Here is a 17,210-nt window from a genome sequence, read left to right as displayed (position 1 = left end):
TGACGAATTTACTGTCTAAAAGCACTGTTGTCGAATTTCCAAACTTCAATTGAATATACTTTTGTCGAATTGCCGCATTTGTACCATTGCAGAAAAGTCGAATTTGACAAAAGTCGAATTTTAAAAAGTCGAATTTGGAAAGTCCGTTTTTTTGACGGAAAGTACTGTATTGCATTGTCGATTTTTTTTTTTTTTTTTTTTGGCGAAAAAGTCCAGTTTTTCGACAATTTGGGGAATTCGACCGCAATTGCATATACCCCTATGTCTGGGTTCTATTAAGGTCCAGATTTCAGCCCTCTCCATTTTCTTCCAGAAGAAATTGGCAGTGTTGCCAGAAGTTCAGACCTTCTTGCAAGGAGTACGCCACATACAACCACCTTTTGTGCTGCCTACAGCACCCCGGGATTTGGATGTAGTGTAGGCATTTCTACAGTCCTCCTGGTTTGAACGTCTGCCGACGGTAGAAGACAAGTACCTCACGTGGAAGACGGGGATGTTACTGGTCCTGGCTTCTGCTCGACGTGTCTCAGAATTGAGGATCTTTTCGTGTAAAAGTCTGTACTTGGTCTTTTACGAGAACAGCGGAGCTCCGGCCTAGACAGCAGTTCCTGCCGAAGGTTGTCTCTGCGTTTCATCTGAATCAACCTATTGTGGTTCTGACGCTTCTGCTCCTCCGGAGGCATTGGATGCTGTGCGTGACTGGAAGATCTATGTCAAGCGCACAGCTCAGGTCAGAAACACGGACTGCTTGTTCGTGTAGAAAAAGGGTTGCCCTGCTTCAAAGCAGTCCATTGCTCGTTGGATTAGGCTTATTATCCAACAGGCCTATGTGTCAGCAGCCTAACCTGTTACTAGGTCTCTGAAAGCCCACTCTACAAGATCGGTGGGCTCTTCCTGGGCGGCTGCCCGGGGAGTTTCGGCCTTACAACTATGCCGAGCTGCTACCTGGTCAGGGAAGAACACCTTTGTGGAGTTCTACAAATTTGATACCTTGGCCAAAGAGTATACCCAGTTTGGGCAGGCGGTGCTGCATCAGTCTCTGCACGTTCCCGCCCATTCTGGAAGCTTTGGGACGTCCCCATAGTACTAGTTTCCCCCAATATTCCATATGGATGCTAGAGAAAATAGGATTTTAATACCTACTTTATCACTGTGCATTTATCACTTTTGAAGGCTTAAGTACATCTTGTCCGAAGTTCCGGATAGCTTGATGAGCATTTTTACAGGATTGGTTAGTGTTGCTTGGTTGAAGCATAATTGTCCCTCTGTGGAACAATTATGCAGGGCAGCCATCCGGTCCTCAATCATATTTTTCGAAGTTCTACAGATTTGAATAGGTTTTTATCTAGAGCAGCCCATTTTGGTCCAGATGTTTTGCGTATAGCCATAGCTGAGCGTATCCTCCCTTTGGGGGCATCGTTGGAATGACCCCATGGTATCCAGTGTCCAAATATGATGCCAGAGAAAATAGGATTTTTGGTACTCACTGTTAAATCAGTTTCTATTAATCTGTGGGAACGTGGGCTTCCTCCCTTTCTGTTACTTTGTTTTCCTTCTCTTCTTATTATGTGTGTTATCTCTATCTCTAAACATCTTGGTAAAGTTGAAACTGAGGAGCTTTGCTGTATGAGATTTAGAGGAGGAGGAAGAGGCGGCTCACAAACAAGTTTAAGTTTGCCCTTGTGTCTGCTCCTTGGACAGTGCCCTCTACCCACCGTGGTGTCCAGTGTCCCCCAGGAAGATTAAGTGAAAGAGATTTAACGGAGTACCATCCTTTCTTTTTTAAATGGTTTGAAAGTATACCATTTAAAACATACTAATTACAATAACTGCTTTATTGTGGGTGGTATTCATGTGACCGCCGGTCAGCTGACCCGACCGTCACATGACCTCCTCCACGAGCCCGACGGCTCACTATCCCGATGGTCGGCATGCCGACCAACAGGGACTATTTCCACTTGTGGGTGTCCACGACACCCATAGAGTGGGAATAGAACCCGTGGCGACCGCAGGTCGCCACCGAGCCCGCAATGGGCTTGCTGCACTCGCCCCTCCCTGCCGGGATCCCGGCGTCGGTATGCTGCCGGGATCCCGGCGTCGGTAAGCTGACCGGCGGTCAGGAGACCGCCGGTCACCAGTACTACACCCCTTTATTGTGAGTGGTATTGTGCATGCGTTAATTTGCCTAACACATATTGCCACTTAGTACTAAAATACTGCTAGTGATGAATGTGACATTTAAAAATAATTATGTTGTGCTTTTATTTCAGTGCCTATCTTCTGTCGCTACTGCACTTCAATCTGGTTTCTTACCATACTGTGAACCTGTGTACCAGCGTTGTGTGAATTTGGTACAAAAGACTCTTCAACAAGCAATGGTAATGTAATGCACATTTAATTCTTGCACAAGAAATGAGGCTTTCCATTACTTTTGTATCTCCATTACGCTGTCTTGCAATAGACACTTTTACTTGTATCGCTAAGCATTTTCGTTCTGTTTCCACAAATAACCATGTGACTTAAGTCATAGGTATAAACTTGATCTTTGTAAGGATAAAACGCTTTATGAAACTGTGGACTTCTGCAGCTTGTGGTAGCTTTTAAGCGTTCTGTAGCCTTTACTTACCATATTTGTTGTATTCTATAGTTTGCCAAACTCTGTGCAAACCATTGTGTATACCTCAAGAAATACAAGAAAAAGACAGCGCTGACTGTAAATTCGGATACAGATATTTTTACTATTAATAGTACATATTAATAAAATACATTAGTAAAATAAAACAAACACCGTCCGGCATTATAAACCACTTTACATAAACATGTTTAAATATAGAAAATTAATAAAAATGGAGCTCCAAATGAGCATATACAGATGGAGCCTACCTCATCGTTGCTGTTTCTCCGCCTAAACGGAGGATTAGTCACGCCTAAGCGAAAGCTCAGGTTGTTCAGTTGTTGCACGGACAGGCGCGTTGAGGCATGACTTCATACACAGCATGCAATACTCCTCTTCACCACTGTGTGGCTAATGCTCCACTAATCAAGTACTATAGAGCGTATAGCGGCGGTTTGATCTAAAAACTGGCAAATGGTCAGTCACGACTGTAATGTTACTGTATACTGTACACGCAGACCAATGGTCAGACGGAGAGAGTCAATTTAAAAAAACAAAACAATAAATCAATCAATAAAATTATTGTATACAGACGCAAGCAAACGTTAAAGCAATGGTCCATTGACGTTAGGGTTATGTGAGCATCCAAGTCCTGTAGACTAATCAATAAATAAAAAGTGTATACAGACGCAAACTAGTGTGTGAAAGCAATGGTCCATTGACGTTAGGCATACAGTACTATATGTGAGCGTCCAAGTCTCGTAGCCAGTACAGCAAAATCTATGGGAAAGGATCACTGCTTACATTTACACATGAGCTTGTGTTTCTATCACCAAGCGTTGTGGCCAAGTGGTGAAGTGTCCCGCGCCCCGTGCTCAGAGTCCTGGGTTCAATTCCCAAAGTGTGAATGCCTTTGACATGCAAATCTGTAGCACAGTACTGTACTGTTTAATGTACATTCACTCTGGCCCTCTATAGTCCTTTCCCCCCAACCAAAGCGACTGTAGTATCTTCATTTACATAGTAGCGCTTCATTTACATACATTACTGTTTTGGCAATTTATTGACTGTAAACTAGCCTCTTTGTCTAAAAAGATCAGAGTCTCAGGGGAGGGGGAAGGTGGGGATTAACCAGCGGAGTTCAGAGACGCTGTTTAAAATATTATTCCTCTGACGGGACCCCCACCCCTCCAGTCTCAGTGCATGTCCTCATGTCCTATTGCTTCTCTTCATTTGGAGAATGTTTCCCTCCTGGACTTTGTTAGAATCTTTCAAATATATCAAGGGTTTTATCATGTCCCCCCTTTCCCTTCTCTGCTTTAAACTATACATATTGAGATTTTTTAGTCTTTCTGGGTATCTATTGTGATGTAAGCCATGCAACATTTTAATTGCCCTTCTCTGTACAGTCTCTAATGTATTAATATCCTTTTGAAGATATGGCCTTCAGAATTGAACACCGTATTCTAGATGAGGCCGTACCAATGACCTATACAGTGGCATTATTACGTCTTCTGCTGATTCCTGTCCCAATGCAGCCAAGCATCTGACTACCTTCCTCATTGCTTTGTTACATTGCTTACCTGCCTTTAAGTCACCTGAAATAGTGACTCCTAGATCCCTTTCCTCCTCGGTAGTTTCCAGTATAGTGCTATTAATACTATATTTAGCCTTTGGATTTTTGAGACCTAAGTGCATGATTTTGCATTTTTTGGCATTAAACTGTAATTGCCAAACTCTTGACCATTCCTCTAGTCTACCTAGATCCTCAGTCATTTGTTTTACCCCACCTGGTGTGTCTACCCTGTTGCATACCTTTTGTGTTATCTGCAAAAAGGCATACTTTCCCTTTAATACCATTTGCAATGTCACCAATAAAGATATTAAAAAGCACTGGTCCAAGTACAGATCCCTGGGGTACTCCACTGATAACATTTCCCTCCTGTGAATGCACTCCATTTACCACAACTCTCTGTTTTCTATCCTGCAACCAAGATCTTATCCATTCAACAATCCTAGTGTCCAATCCCAAGCTTCCAAATTTATTTAGCAGTCTGCGATGTGGAACAGTGTTAAAAGCCTTACTAAAGTCTAGATCAGCTATATCCACGTCTCATCCTTTATCCATCACTTTAGTCACACAGTCAAAAAAGTCAATAAGATTTGTTTGACATGATCTCCCCCCAGTGAATCCATGCTGTTTGGGATCCTGTAAATTACTGGATTTGATATAATCTACAACTCCTTTCTTTTAAGCGTTTCCATCAATGTCCCTGCTACTGATGTAAGACTCGCTGGTCTGTAGTTGTTTGCCTCTTCCTTGCTTCCACTTTTGTGCAGTGGGACTACGTTTGCTTTTTTCCAGTCCTCTGGAATTACTCCTGCAGCTAATGACTGGTTAAATAATTCTGTCAATGGTGCTACCAGCACCTCTTTACGTTCTTTTAGTATCCTTGGATGTATCACACCTGGCCCCATAGATTTGTCCACTATCAGATTTGTAGCGTAAGTAAAGTAGTTCTTAACGCTTTAGTTCAGTATTGTATTTTAATAGAGTCCACACACATGCGCAATGGTGATTTTTAAAAACGACATCTTGTGGATGATCGCAGGTATTACACTCAAAGGTAACGCACTATGCGCCTCCCTACGACTAGGCACGCTGCGTATGCCTGATTACGACTAACGCCTCAGCCAGCAAAGGTAACGGAGGCTCCATCTGTAAGTAAGGCACACTCTGAGGAAGCCGCTGAACCCCAGTGGAGGCGGAGAAACGCGTTACATACACAAGCCGGCAACAAACCATCTACTGTGAGGAGAGTATTCCTGGAAAGCTGTCTACCCAGGCGACTGAATTGGATCCATTAGTTGCCGAGAGACATGAGGAACCCTCCGGTAGAAGTGAGTGGGCATATGCCCGACTGCTCCATAAATCGAAATTCCTGGCCGGGAGTAATGTCTGCTGTAAACACGTAGTGCCTAATTATGTACAGCGCACAGAGTGCATAGAAGTTTTATATACAACACATCACCTATATCTGTCCCAATGGGTAAAATTGGAATTCTAACTACCAGTGGAATACATGGGACTAGGAGGGGGGTTCCCTGGTTCTTGGTGCGGCACAAACACGGGCGGCATATGGGACACTCCGGGAAGGACCCGCTATAGCCCCCCCCCCCCCCGTGTACACTGGCAGCGGTAGTGAAAACTAACACTTCTGTGATATTTTTGCACTTATATGGAGACTTTACCAATATAAATTTCTATGAAGCTCTGTTGCCATTATAGGGGGCGGAGCTTCCTCAGAGCGGGACCAGCGACATTTTGGCGCCTTCCTCTGCTTTCTTCTGCAGCAGCAGGCACACACAGCTCCTCCAGTCACTCAGGATACGCAGGAAAACTGGCATAGGGGTGTAGCAAATGGGTCCTGAAAAGGAATTAAACTCAGTTGTTACACCGTGATATAACAGCTTGCAGTCTCACTGGGGCTGTTTAGCCTGGGTGTGCCGTTCCCTTCTCTGTCTCCCTCTCACATACAGTAAGGGCAGATTTGCTATTATATTGCTTGTCTGTGTTTATAAGTGTTTACTGTAAACATGGTAAAATACCAATTATGCAGTGTATGTCACACCAGATTCTCTCCCTCTACATCTGGTTCCATATCATGTGAACAATGCAGTCAGTCCTCACAACTCGGTGAGTGGGCTGGGGTGGAGGGTCAAGAGCCTTCCTAGCTAGGTGCCATAATATCCATGATGTCTGCTATGTCCTCTCAGCTCACTGCTAATACTCAAAAAAAAAAAACAAAAAAAAAAAACCTCAACAACTGCAGCAGGCTGTTGCAGACCTAGTTGCAATGGCAGATGTTCAGCAGCCCCCCTTCTCTAGATCAGGACCCCAAAAACGTGGGTTACCTGCTTTACTCTTGGTCTGATGAGGAGATACAAGAGGAGGTGGAGGACTTGGATCTTGTTACTCGGGATTCCCCTTCTGCACAGGGTATTGAGCCCCTCATGCTTGCTATACGGGACGTGTTAAAACTCCCTTTAGAGGACGCTGCAGCACAGCAGTCGTTTTTCTTTACACAGAATAAACTCAGTGTCACTTTCCCTGATTCTGCAGATCTGGATGACCTGTTTAAGTTTGCTGGAAAAATCCAGATAAGAAATACCAAGTGACAAAATGGTTTTTGCACACTTTCCCATTTGCTCCTGAAGGCAGGAAACTCTGGGAAGAACCCCAGGCTGTAGACGTATCAGTCTCTCGCCTATCTAAAAAGGCGGTACTACCAGCTCCGGGCTCCTTTACCATAAAGGACCCTAGGGATAGAAAAATAGAGACTACACTGAAGTCTTTTCTACACAGCAGCTGGTATAAAGACCGGTCATAGCAGGTTGCATGATGACTCTTGTCATTCATACGTGGGCTACTCAAATTCAAGAGGGCCTCTGAGGGCATATGTCCCTGGTCACTACAGTGACTCCTAAAACACATTCAAGACACTGCACACGTACTGTGTGACTCTCTCAAGGAGATAGGCAATATTAATGCTAGGACCACTGCTATGGCAGTGTCGGCGCGCAGAGCTTTGTGGTTGCGTCAGTGGATAGCAGACTGTAGAGTCTCTTCCTTATTCAGGGGATTGGCTCTTCGGGGTTGACTTGGATACATTGTGAAGTTACTGCATTCCTACCTAGGGCCGTCTGCCCAGTCCTTTCGGTCTAACAGATTTAGATCTAGGGCCAGAGGTGCAAACAGAAAAAGGGTTTTTAGGCGCTGAACAGGGTCGTGCAAATATAGCACTGGTAATGGCAGCCACTTGGTAAGGAGGTAGCCGGCCTCCTGAAAGTGAAACAACTAAAACAAAATCACCAAGTAGGCGCACGGTACCAGTGATGTTGATAAAAACACAATTTATTAACATAAAACCAATAACAAACTGATTAAAAGACACAACACTACACAGAGCATATAACTGAGGTATTATACCTTATAGTTCACACATAAAGTGTATAAATAAGTGAAAGGGACACTAATATGCAGGAGAACCCGTCTCTGTAAGATAGGGTTAATCTCTCACATTAATTCCATATCAGACAGTTTAAATGAAAAGGAAGTCCTGTAAACTGATGTAATTAGCGTTTGTGACCATAAAGGTGTCCAGATTTAAATAGTGTTCCCTTGGAGCAAAATAAACCAGCCGATTAATGTTACTCACTGAGACGTAATGATCTCTTGCTGTACGGGATAAATGGTTAAGAAACCGCTTGTTATCACCCTGTGCATGGGTGAGACATCCGTCAGCGGTATATTCAGATGAAAGCCACTTCTTTCTGTGCAGCACCAGTTGCCTGTATTAGATCACCATACAGATCCTCCAGCTTGCTGAGCGACGCCCGGCCGGGCAGGAGGTAACAATGTTCCAAATGCAAGGAGAGTTAGAGTGGAGTGATTGAATCACAGGCTGGATCATTCACCGGTAACTTGTAACAAATGGCTGAAAGTGATGGATGTCGTGCTCCGTGGGACACTTAATGGTCAAGTGTGGCCCTTACTTCTGTACCCTCAACGCGTTTCTCCGCACCTCAGGCGGCTTCTTCAAGAGGCAGAGGGACAGAGGTGCCCCCAATGCGGCTAGAGGCACCAGAGGTAAACCAAAACCAACTACCGCAGGTTCTCAGGAACAGAGCACCAGTTCAGCTTCCACTAAAAGCCTCAGCATGACACTGGCCACCGACCCTGAGGGGATCTCGAGGTGGGAGCTTGGCTGCGTCACTTCAGCCGCATTTGGGAAAGATTCTGCCAGGATGCCTGGGTAAACAACCTCATTTCTCAGGGCTACAAGCTGGAGTTCGACTGTGTGCCTCCCAAACGATTGTTCAAATCAAGTTTACCAGCTTTGGAGGATACGCGTGTTACGCTGCAACAGGCCATCTCAAAATTGGTCCAGTACCAAGTCATTGTTTCAGTGCCACTACAACAACAGTGAAAGGGTTACTACTCCAATCTATTTGTGGTACTGAAATCAGCTGGTTCGGTAAGGCCCCTTTATGAATCTAAAATCTTTGAACCCTTACCTAAAGGTTTTCAAGTTAAAGTTGGAATCCTTGCGAGCAGTGATTGCGGGCCTGGAAGAACAGGAGTGCCTGGTCTCACTGGATATAAAGGACACCTATCTCCATATCCCGATTTGGCCACCTCACCAGGCTTACCTGCGGTTTGCCCTGCTGACCGATCACTACCAGTTCCAGGCGCTACCCTTTGGCCTGTCCACAGCACCGAAGGTGTTCACGAAGATGATGATGTTCCAACTCCGGGTCCAGGGGGTCAATATTGTCCCTTATCTGGACGATCTCTTGACAAAGGCGAGATCCAGGGAGGTTTTTTTGCTCCATATAGACCACACTAAACAACTTCTGTCACACCATGGGTGGATCCTCAATTTACAGAAGTCCCACCTGGAGCCTATTCAGCTGCTCCTGTTCCTGGATACTGTGGCCCAGAAAGTGTACTTCCCAGAGGACAAAAAGCAAGAGGGCTCCGTTCCAGGGCAGCTGGTCAGCCCACGAAGCCCTACTTCTGATCAACATTATGCAACTTCGGACGATCTACAATGCTCTGCTTCAAGCTTCTCCTCTACTTAGAGATCACGTGATCCAAGTACAGTCAGACAACGCCACGGCAGTGGCGTACATAAATCGTCAAGGAGGGACAAAAAGCAGGGCCTGCATGCCAAGTGTCAAAGATACTCCTCTGGGCAGAAAGAAATGCAAGAGCAATGTCCGCAATCTTCATTCCGGGAGTGGACAGCTGGGAAGCGGACTTCCTAAGTTGTCACGATCTCCACCCGGAAGAGTGGGGGCTCCACCATTAGGTGTTTCAGCAGATCATTGACCGGTGGGGCTGCCCACAGATAGACATAATGGCTTCTCGACTCAACAAGAATCTTCGCTGGTATTGTTCACGAACTGGGCACCCTCAGGCGAGGGCAGTAGATGCACTGCCTTGGCCTTACCGTCTGGTCTATCTGTTTCCTTCGATTCCATTTATCCCAAGGTTGTTAATTAGGAATCGGAGTCCAGGCAATTCTGATTGCCCCGCATTGGCCTCTGCAGGCGTGGTATGCGGATCTTCTGGACATGTCCGTCGAAGACCCTTGGCCTCTGCCGCTGAGACGAGGCCGTTCATCTACCCGGACTTACGGCGACTTCGTTTGACGGCATGGAGGTTGAGCAGAATATCCTAGCTCACAAGGGCCTTTCCAGAAAGGTTAGCCATGGTTCAGGCCAGGAAGCCTGTGACATCAAAATACTATCATATCTGGAGGAGAAATGTCTCTTGGTGCGAGGAACGCAGGTATCCGCCTGCAGAGTTCCACTTGGGACATTTTGTATGTTTCCTGTAGGCTGGTGTGGATAAGGGCTTACGTCTGGGTTCCATTATGGTCCAGATTTCAGCGCTCTCAATTTTCTTCCAGAAGAAATTGGCAGTGTTGCCAGAAGTTCAGACCTTCTTGCAAGGAGTACTCTCATATACAACTTCCTTTTGTGCCGCCCACGGCACCCTGGGATTTGAATGTAGTGTTGGAATTTCTTCAGTCCTCCTGGTTTGAACCTCTGACGGTAGAAGACAAGTACCTCACGTGGAAGACGGTGATGTTACGGGCTTTGGCTTCTGCTAGACGCGTCTTAGAATTGGGTTCTTTATCGGATAAAAAAATCCCTACTTGGTCTTTTACGAGGACAGAGCGGAGCTCAGGACTAGGCAGCAGTTCCTGCCGAAGGACGTCTCTGCGTTCCACTTGAATCAACCTATTGTGGTTCTGTCAGGTTCTGGCTCTTCTGCTTCTCCGGAGGCATTGGTTGCTGTGCGAGCCTTGAAGAGCTATATCAAAAGTACAGCTCGGATCAGAAAGACTGATTCCTTGTTTGTGCTCTATGATGCGCAGAAAAAGGGTTGCCCTGCTTCTAAGCAGTCCATTGCTCGTTGGCTTAGGCGTATTATCCAACAGGCCTATGTGTCGTCAGCTTTACCCGTTCCACAGTCTCTGAAGGACCACTCTAAAGATCAGTAAGGTCTTCGTGGGCGGCTACCCGTGGAGTCTCGGCCTTGCAACTGTGCCGAGCTGCTACCTGGTCGGGGGAAGAACACCTTTTTGAAGTTCTACTGGTTTGATTCCCTGGCCAAAGAGTATGCCCAGTTTGAGCAGGCAATGCTGAAGCAGTCTCCGCACATTCCCGCCCGTTCTAGAAGCTTTGGGACGTCCCCATCGTACTAATTCCCTTATGGATGCTAGAGAAAATAGGATTGTAATTACTTATTGGTAAATCCTTTTCTCGTAGTCCATAAGGGATATTGGGCGCCCGCCTCACTGCGTTGACTTTTCTGCAGGCTTTCTGTTAAGTCCTAGGGGATACTGGGAATCCATTTATTACCATGGAGTATAGACTGGTCCACTAGGAGCCATGGGCACTATAAAAGTTATATTGCGCCCGGAGGAGCCAGTCACGTCTCTGGAACCTCCTGAAGAGTTTTCTGCCGGTGGTGGCGAGACTCAGGCATTTCAGCCACGTGTGTGTGTCATCCGGCCTGGATCCCTGGGTACATGATATTGTGTCCCGGGGGGGGGGGGGGGGGGGGGGGGGGGGGGGGTGGTACAGGCTGGAGTTTCAAGATCTCCCACATCACCGGTTCTTCAAATCAGGCTTGACAGGGCTGTCTTATAGGAAGCCATCTAAAAGTTGGTGGAGTCACAGGTCATTGTACCAGTTCCACCTCATTTGCAAAACAAGGGTTACTATTCGAACCTTTTTGTGCTACTGAAACCGGATGGTTCGGTCAGGCCCATTTTGAACTTAAAATTGCTAAACCCCTTTCTGAGGGAGTTCAGGTTCAAATTGGAGTCTGAGGGCGGTGATTTTCAGGTCTGGAGGAGGGGGAATTCCTGGTATCCCTGGATATAAAGGATGCATACCTCCACATTCCGATTTGGCCGCTGCATGAAGCTTTTCTCAGATTCGCACTGTTAGTCATTTTCAGTTCCAGGCCAGCCTTTCCACAGCACCGAGGGTGTTCAAGGTAATGGCGGAGATGATGGTTCTCCTCCGCAGACAAGGGGTGAATATAATCCTGTATCTGGACTATCTGCTGATAAAGGCATCGTCCAAGGAGAAGCTGTTACAGTCCATTGTTCTCACGACTCATGTGCTCAGGGAACATGGTTGGATCCTGAATCTTCCGCAATCACATTTGGAACCGATCAGGAGGTTGTCCTTTCTGGGAATAATCCTCGACACGGAAGTGCAGAGGGTATTTCTTCCAGAGGAGAAACCGTTGGTGATACATACAATGGTCCGGAATGTCCTGAAGCCAGCCTGGGTCTTGGTTCATCAGTGCATTCGCCTTCTGGGGAAGATGGTGGCCTCTTACGAGGCTCTGCAGTACTGGAGGTTTCATGCTCGGCCCTTCCAACTGGATCTCCTGGACAAGTGGTCGGGATCTCATCTACACATGCACCAGAGAATACGTGTCGCCAAAGGCCAGGATTTCACTCCTCTGGTGGCTTCAATTACCTCACCTTCTGGAGGGCCGCAGATTCGGGATTCGGACTGGATCCTTCTAACCACAGATGCAAGTCTCCGGAGCTGGAGCGCAGTCACTCAAGGGGAAACCTTCCAAGGAAGGCGGTCAAGTCTGGAAGCCGACCTACCGATAAACATTCTGGAACTAAGAGCCGTCTACAACGGTCTTCTCCAAGCGGCCCATCTTCTGAGAAACTGGGCCATTCAAGTGCAGTCGCACAATGTAATGACAGTGGCTTACATAAACCGACAGGGTGTAACAAAGAGTAAAGCTACAATGTCAGAGGTAACGAGAATCATCCTATGGGCAGAAAAACAGGCGTTGGCGCTGTCAGCAATCTTCATTCCAACTGGGAAGCGGACTTCCTCAGCAGACACGGTCTCCATCCAGGGGAGTGGGGCCTCCATCCGAAGGTGTTCAGGGAGGTAACAGATCTTTGGGGTGTACCTCAAATAGACATGATGGCCTCTCGTCTCGGCAAGAAGCTTCGGCGATATTGTTCCAGGTCGAGGGACCAGCAAGCCGTGGTGGTGGACGCCCTAATGACTCCGTGGGTGTTCCAGTCGGTGTACGTGTTTCCTCCACTTCCACTCATTCCAAGAGTTCGAAAGCTCATAAGGAGAACAAGAGTTCAAGCGATCCTTATTGCTCCAGACTTGCCAAGAACGACTTGGTACACAGATCTTCTGGATGTACTGCTAGAAGAGCCGAGGCCTTTTCCTCTTCGGGAGGACCTGCTGCAGCAGGGGCCGTTCGCCTATCAAGACTTACCGCAGCTACGCTTGACGGCCTGAAGGTTGAACGCCTGATACTAGCTTGAAAGGGCATTCCAAACAAGGTTATTCCTACCGTGATACAGGCTAGGAAAGGAGTAACGTCTAAACATTACCATCGAATTTGGAAAAAATATGTATCTTGGTGTTAGTCCAAGAAATTTCCTGCGGTGGAGTTTCAACTGGGACAGTTTCCTCCTCTTCCTACAAGCCGTTGTGGATATGGGCCTGAAGTTGGGATCTGTGAAGGTCCACATTTTGGCCCTATCCTTCCAGAAACAGTTGGCTGCCCTCCCTGAGGTTCAGACCTTTTTGAAGGGAGTTCTGCAAATCCAACCTCCCTTTGTACCGCTTACAGCGCCTTGGGACCTTAACGTGGTGTTGCAGTTTCTCCAATCGGACTGGTTCGAGCCTCTACAGGTGGTTGAGGTCAAATTTCTTACATGGAAGGCTGTCACGTTGTTGGCCTTGGCTTCTGCCAGACATGTGTCTGAGTTGGGGGCTTTGTCCTGTAAAAGCCCATACTTGATCTTCCACGAAGATAGAGCTGAGCTACGGACACATCAACCGTTTCTTCCGAAGTTTGTGTCGGCATTTCATATCAACCAACCTGTTGTGGTGCCAGTCGCTACTGACTCCTCAATTTCATCAAAGTCCTTGGATGTTGTAAGGACTCTCTGTCCTGTATGATCCCCAAAAATTTGGGTGTCCTGCTTCTAAGCAGACGATCTCTCGCTGGATCAGGTTCACTATCCAGCATGCGTATTCTAAGGCAGGATTGCCGTGTCCTACGACTGTCAAGGCCCACTCTACTCGTAAGGTGGGGTCTTCCTGGGCGGCTGCCCGGGGTGTCTCGGCTTTACAACTTTGCCGAGCGGCAACTTGGTCTGGGTCGAACGCGTTTGCTAAGTTCTACAAGTTCCCGCCACTATCTGTGTTAAATCCTTCTCGCGAAGATGTCCGTCTCCTCGGGCACAGTTTCTAGACTGAGTCTGGAGGGAGGAGCCAGCCCACACTCTCAAACTCGTAAAGGCCCAATGGCTCCTGGTGGATCCATCTATACCCCATGGTACTAATGTGGACTCCAGCATCCTCTACGGACTATGAGAAAAGAATTAACCGGTAAGTAACCAAAATCCTATTTTTTTTTATTATTTTTTTATTAGAGCACTATGAAATTGCTTGTTTTTTCCGTTTTTCACCTCAATTAACCTCTTGTATATCTGTTGGGGGACCTGATAAAAATGTCTAATTCGCAGCATACACAGTACAGTAATTTTTTTTATTTATTTATTTTGTTACCCCTTATAGAGTACTGTGCATGCTGTGAAGTTTGTGTGTGTCTGTACTTTTATGTCCTTTAGCTCCACTAAATTTTGGCATGGTGGTATAATTTGACCAGGATTAAGCTTTTGCCTAGCTTTGAACGTCTGTCAGGGCCATGGAGATCTACATCAACTAGGCTATAGAGTTTCTGCATTGAAATTTTGCGCGGGCTTGTGTACCAGTGGGGGTGCAAGCAAAGCTCCAACTGAAGAGCAGAGGATCAATTATCACACTGCATCTGCACTGACCGTATTAACCATGGTTTCCAATGTTGGTCTGCACAGATTTCTGAAACCGCAGTGATTCTGGAAGCTATACTGATTTTCTGTTTTCAGTCTGCTCCTGATATTCCCAATTCAAAACAGTCGGTGGACATGACTGCCTGCACTGCCATTTACTCCTCATTTTAATTTATTATCTAGGCTATCAGAGCTTTCCCCTTTAGTACACCACATTCAAACAAAGCTTTATGTCTTTTAACATCTCCGATTTCAAAAGTGTAGTCTTTTTCCGGACCATTCGCTGTTAAAGCGCAACCACAAACTAATGCTGGTACTCACTAAATGATGCGTGTACCCAGCATTGGCATGATGCTATTGCATAATACATAGCTCTGTCCGTACACACTGCACGATTCTGTAGATGAAGTTGTAATGTATCGAAGCCCGCTTCGTTTAAAATGTATGCTGTTGCGGCACATTGGCCATGCAGCATGCCCGACAGGACGACCCTGGGAAGGACACGTGGGAGTGCAAGATCGCGGGTACACACCAAGCGACCATTCTTATCCTCGTTGGAATTATATATAGTCTGATTAATCGCTTAGCCCAAGACATGAGGAGACTTCAGAGGAAGTACAAGTACACTTGCCAGCTCAACAAGATAGATAGGCAGCCATTTGAGCGAGAATCAGTCAATGCAAGGCTAGCTTGCTAATCTGCTGATGCTGCTAGACATGCAGCCACAAGGGACATGGAATCGGCAACTGCAAGACAAGCTCGTCAGTCATTCAAGGCAGTACAGGTTGAGTCTCCCTTATCCAAAAAGCTTGGGACCAGAGGTATTTTGGATATGGGATTTTTCTGTATTTTGGAATAATTGCATACCATAATGAGATATCATGGCGATGGGACCTAAATCTAAGCACAGAATGCATTTATGTTACATATACACGATATACACACATCCTGAAGGTAATTTTAGCCAATATTTTTTATAACTTTGTGCATTAAACAAAGTGTGTGTACATTCACACAATTCATTTATGTTTCATATACACCTTATACACACACAGCCTGAAGGTCATTTAATACAAGATTTTTAATAACTTTGTGTATTAAACAAAGTTTGTGTACATTAAGCCATCAACAAACAAAGGTTTCACTATCTCACTCTCACTCAAAAAAGTCCGTATTTCGGAATATTCCGTATTTCGGAATATTTGGATATGGGATACTCAACCTGTACAAACTGCTACATCCAGGGCCTTGGAGTCCCCAGCTGAAGACAAACCTGCCAGTCACCCATTGCTTTACAAACTGCAGGCTCTAGAGCCATGGAGTCTCCAGCAGCAACACGTATTCAATAATCTGCTAATGCTGTAGGAGCTGCTGTTCTCCGGTTAAAACCATGGAAAGAATTTAAACATGCTGCATTTCACTATGTTGCACATATCCAGTATGAGATGCACCCTAAGGTAAATATTGGGAACATGTCAATACAATGCATGCACTGCCGTGCTAAGACATGGGTCAGAGAAGTACCTGGTATGTGTTGCTTTGGAGGCAAGGTGAAACTCCCACCACTCTTGGACCCACCTGAGACACTTAAGTCTCTGGTTGCTGGAACACGCAATAAATCAAGTGTTTTGCTTAGACATTCGAAAATATAACTTTGGACGAACAGGTCCAGTGGATGATTCAACATACATGTATGGGAAATTTAAAGTTCAGGGTCAAGTCTACAATAGAGTAGGATCACTGCTGCCACTTCCCAGTGAGAATAATAATTTCCTTTAAATTTACTTTGTTGGGTCTGGGAACCGGGAAGCAAAAAGACGATGTGAAACTATTCCTGGCATTGATATCCACATAGTCTTTCAGTTGCAGGAATTGTTGGATGCTACTAATTACATTGGGTGGTCTTCATTATGTCGATGGCCGGGATCCCGGCGACCAGCATACTGGTGCTGGGATCCCGACCGCTGGCATGTCAACACATAGTCTCCATTTTGGGGGTCCACGACCCCCCTGGAGGGAGAATAAATAGCGTGGCGTGCATAGCGCGCTACCGTGCCCACAGCGAGCCCGCAAGGGGCTCATTAGCGCTCACCCAGCTGTCTGTATGCCTACGGTTGGGATCCCGGCGCTGGTATGCTGGCCCCCGGGATCCCGGCTGCCGGCCACTCATACTACACCCACTACATCAATACCTTTTAAGAGTGCCTTTGAAAACATGCCATCAGATGATATTAGAGTGATCATCCATGCTGACAAGACATCTGCTGGTGAACATCAAGGTCCGTTCAGTGCCCCACTGACCAGTGAAGTAGCAATCATCATTGTTGCAAAGAGTTCCAAAGCAGGGCATTGTACTCTAGAAGAAATCTGGGGGATGTCGTTCAGGACGAGGAGGAGGTCTTCATTCCTCGCATCCCTCATACCAACAGACATGCCATTCCAATTCAAAAGATTGCAATTTACAATCAGGCTTTTTTTTTTTGCAATGATTAATAAGGCCCAAAGTCAGTCTTTGAAGCTAGCAGGTATTGACCTGCAACTCCTTGCTTATCCCATGGGAAGTTGTATGTGGCCAGTAGCCTTTTCAGTCTGGCTCCTAATGGAAAAACAAACCACATTGTTTATACTTCAATGTTGAGGGACCAGTAACTAAATCAGTCATCACACTCAAAATC

The 17,210-nt window shown here is 46.2% G+C and overlaps 1 protein-coding gene across 2 annotated transcripts in view; it reads left to right on the top strand.

The window, feature by feature from the left end:
* TNPO1 (transportin 1) overlaps positions 1 to 17,210 on the top strand; it is a 280,036-nt gene that overhangs the window by 171,212 nt on the left and 91,614 nt on the right. For both annotated transcript variants that reach the window (XM_063963878.1, XM_063963879.1), the window contains exon 15: positions 2,271 to 2,378. In XM_063963878.1, the coding sequence (XP_063819948.1) occupies positions 2,271 to 2,378 (108 nt within the window). The remainder of the gene's footprint in view (positions 1 to 2,270; positions 2,379 to 17,210) is intronic.

Source organism: Pseudophryne corroboree, chromosome 1, assembly GCF_028390025.1.
Source record: "Pseudophryne corroboree isolate aPseCor3 chromosome 1, aPseCor3.hap2, whole genome shotgun sequence".
In the NCBI taxonomy this organism is placed as follows: domain Eukaryota; kingdom Metazoa; phylum Chordata; class Amphibia; order Anura; family Myobatrachidae; genus Pseudophryne; species Pseudophryne corroboree.
Note: the sequence above shows the minus strand (reverse complement) of the source record. Positions and strands in the feature narration are given on the sequence as shown.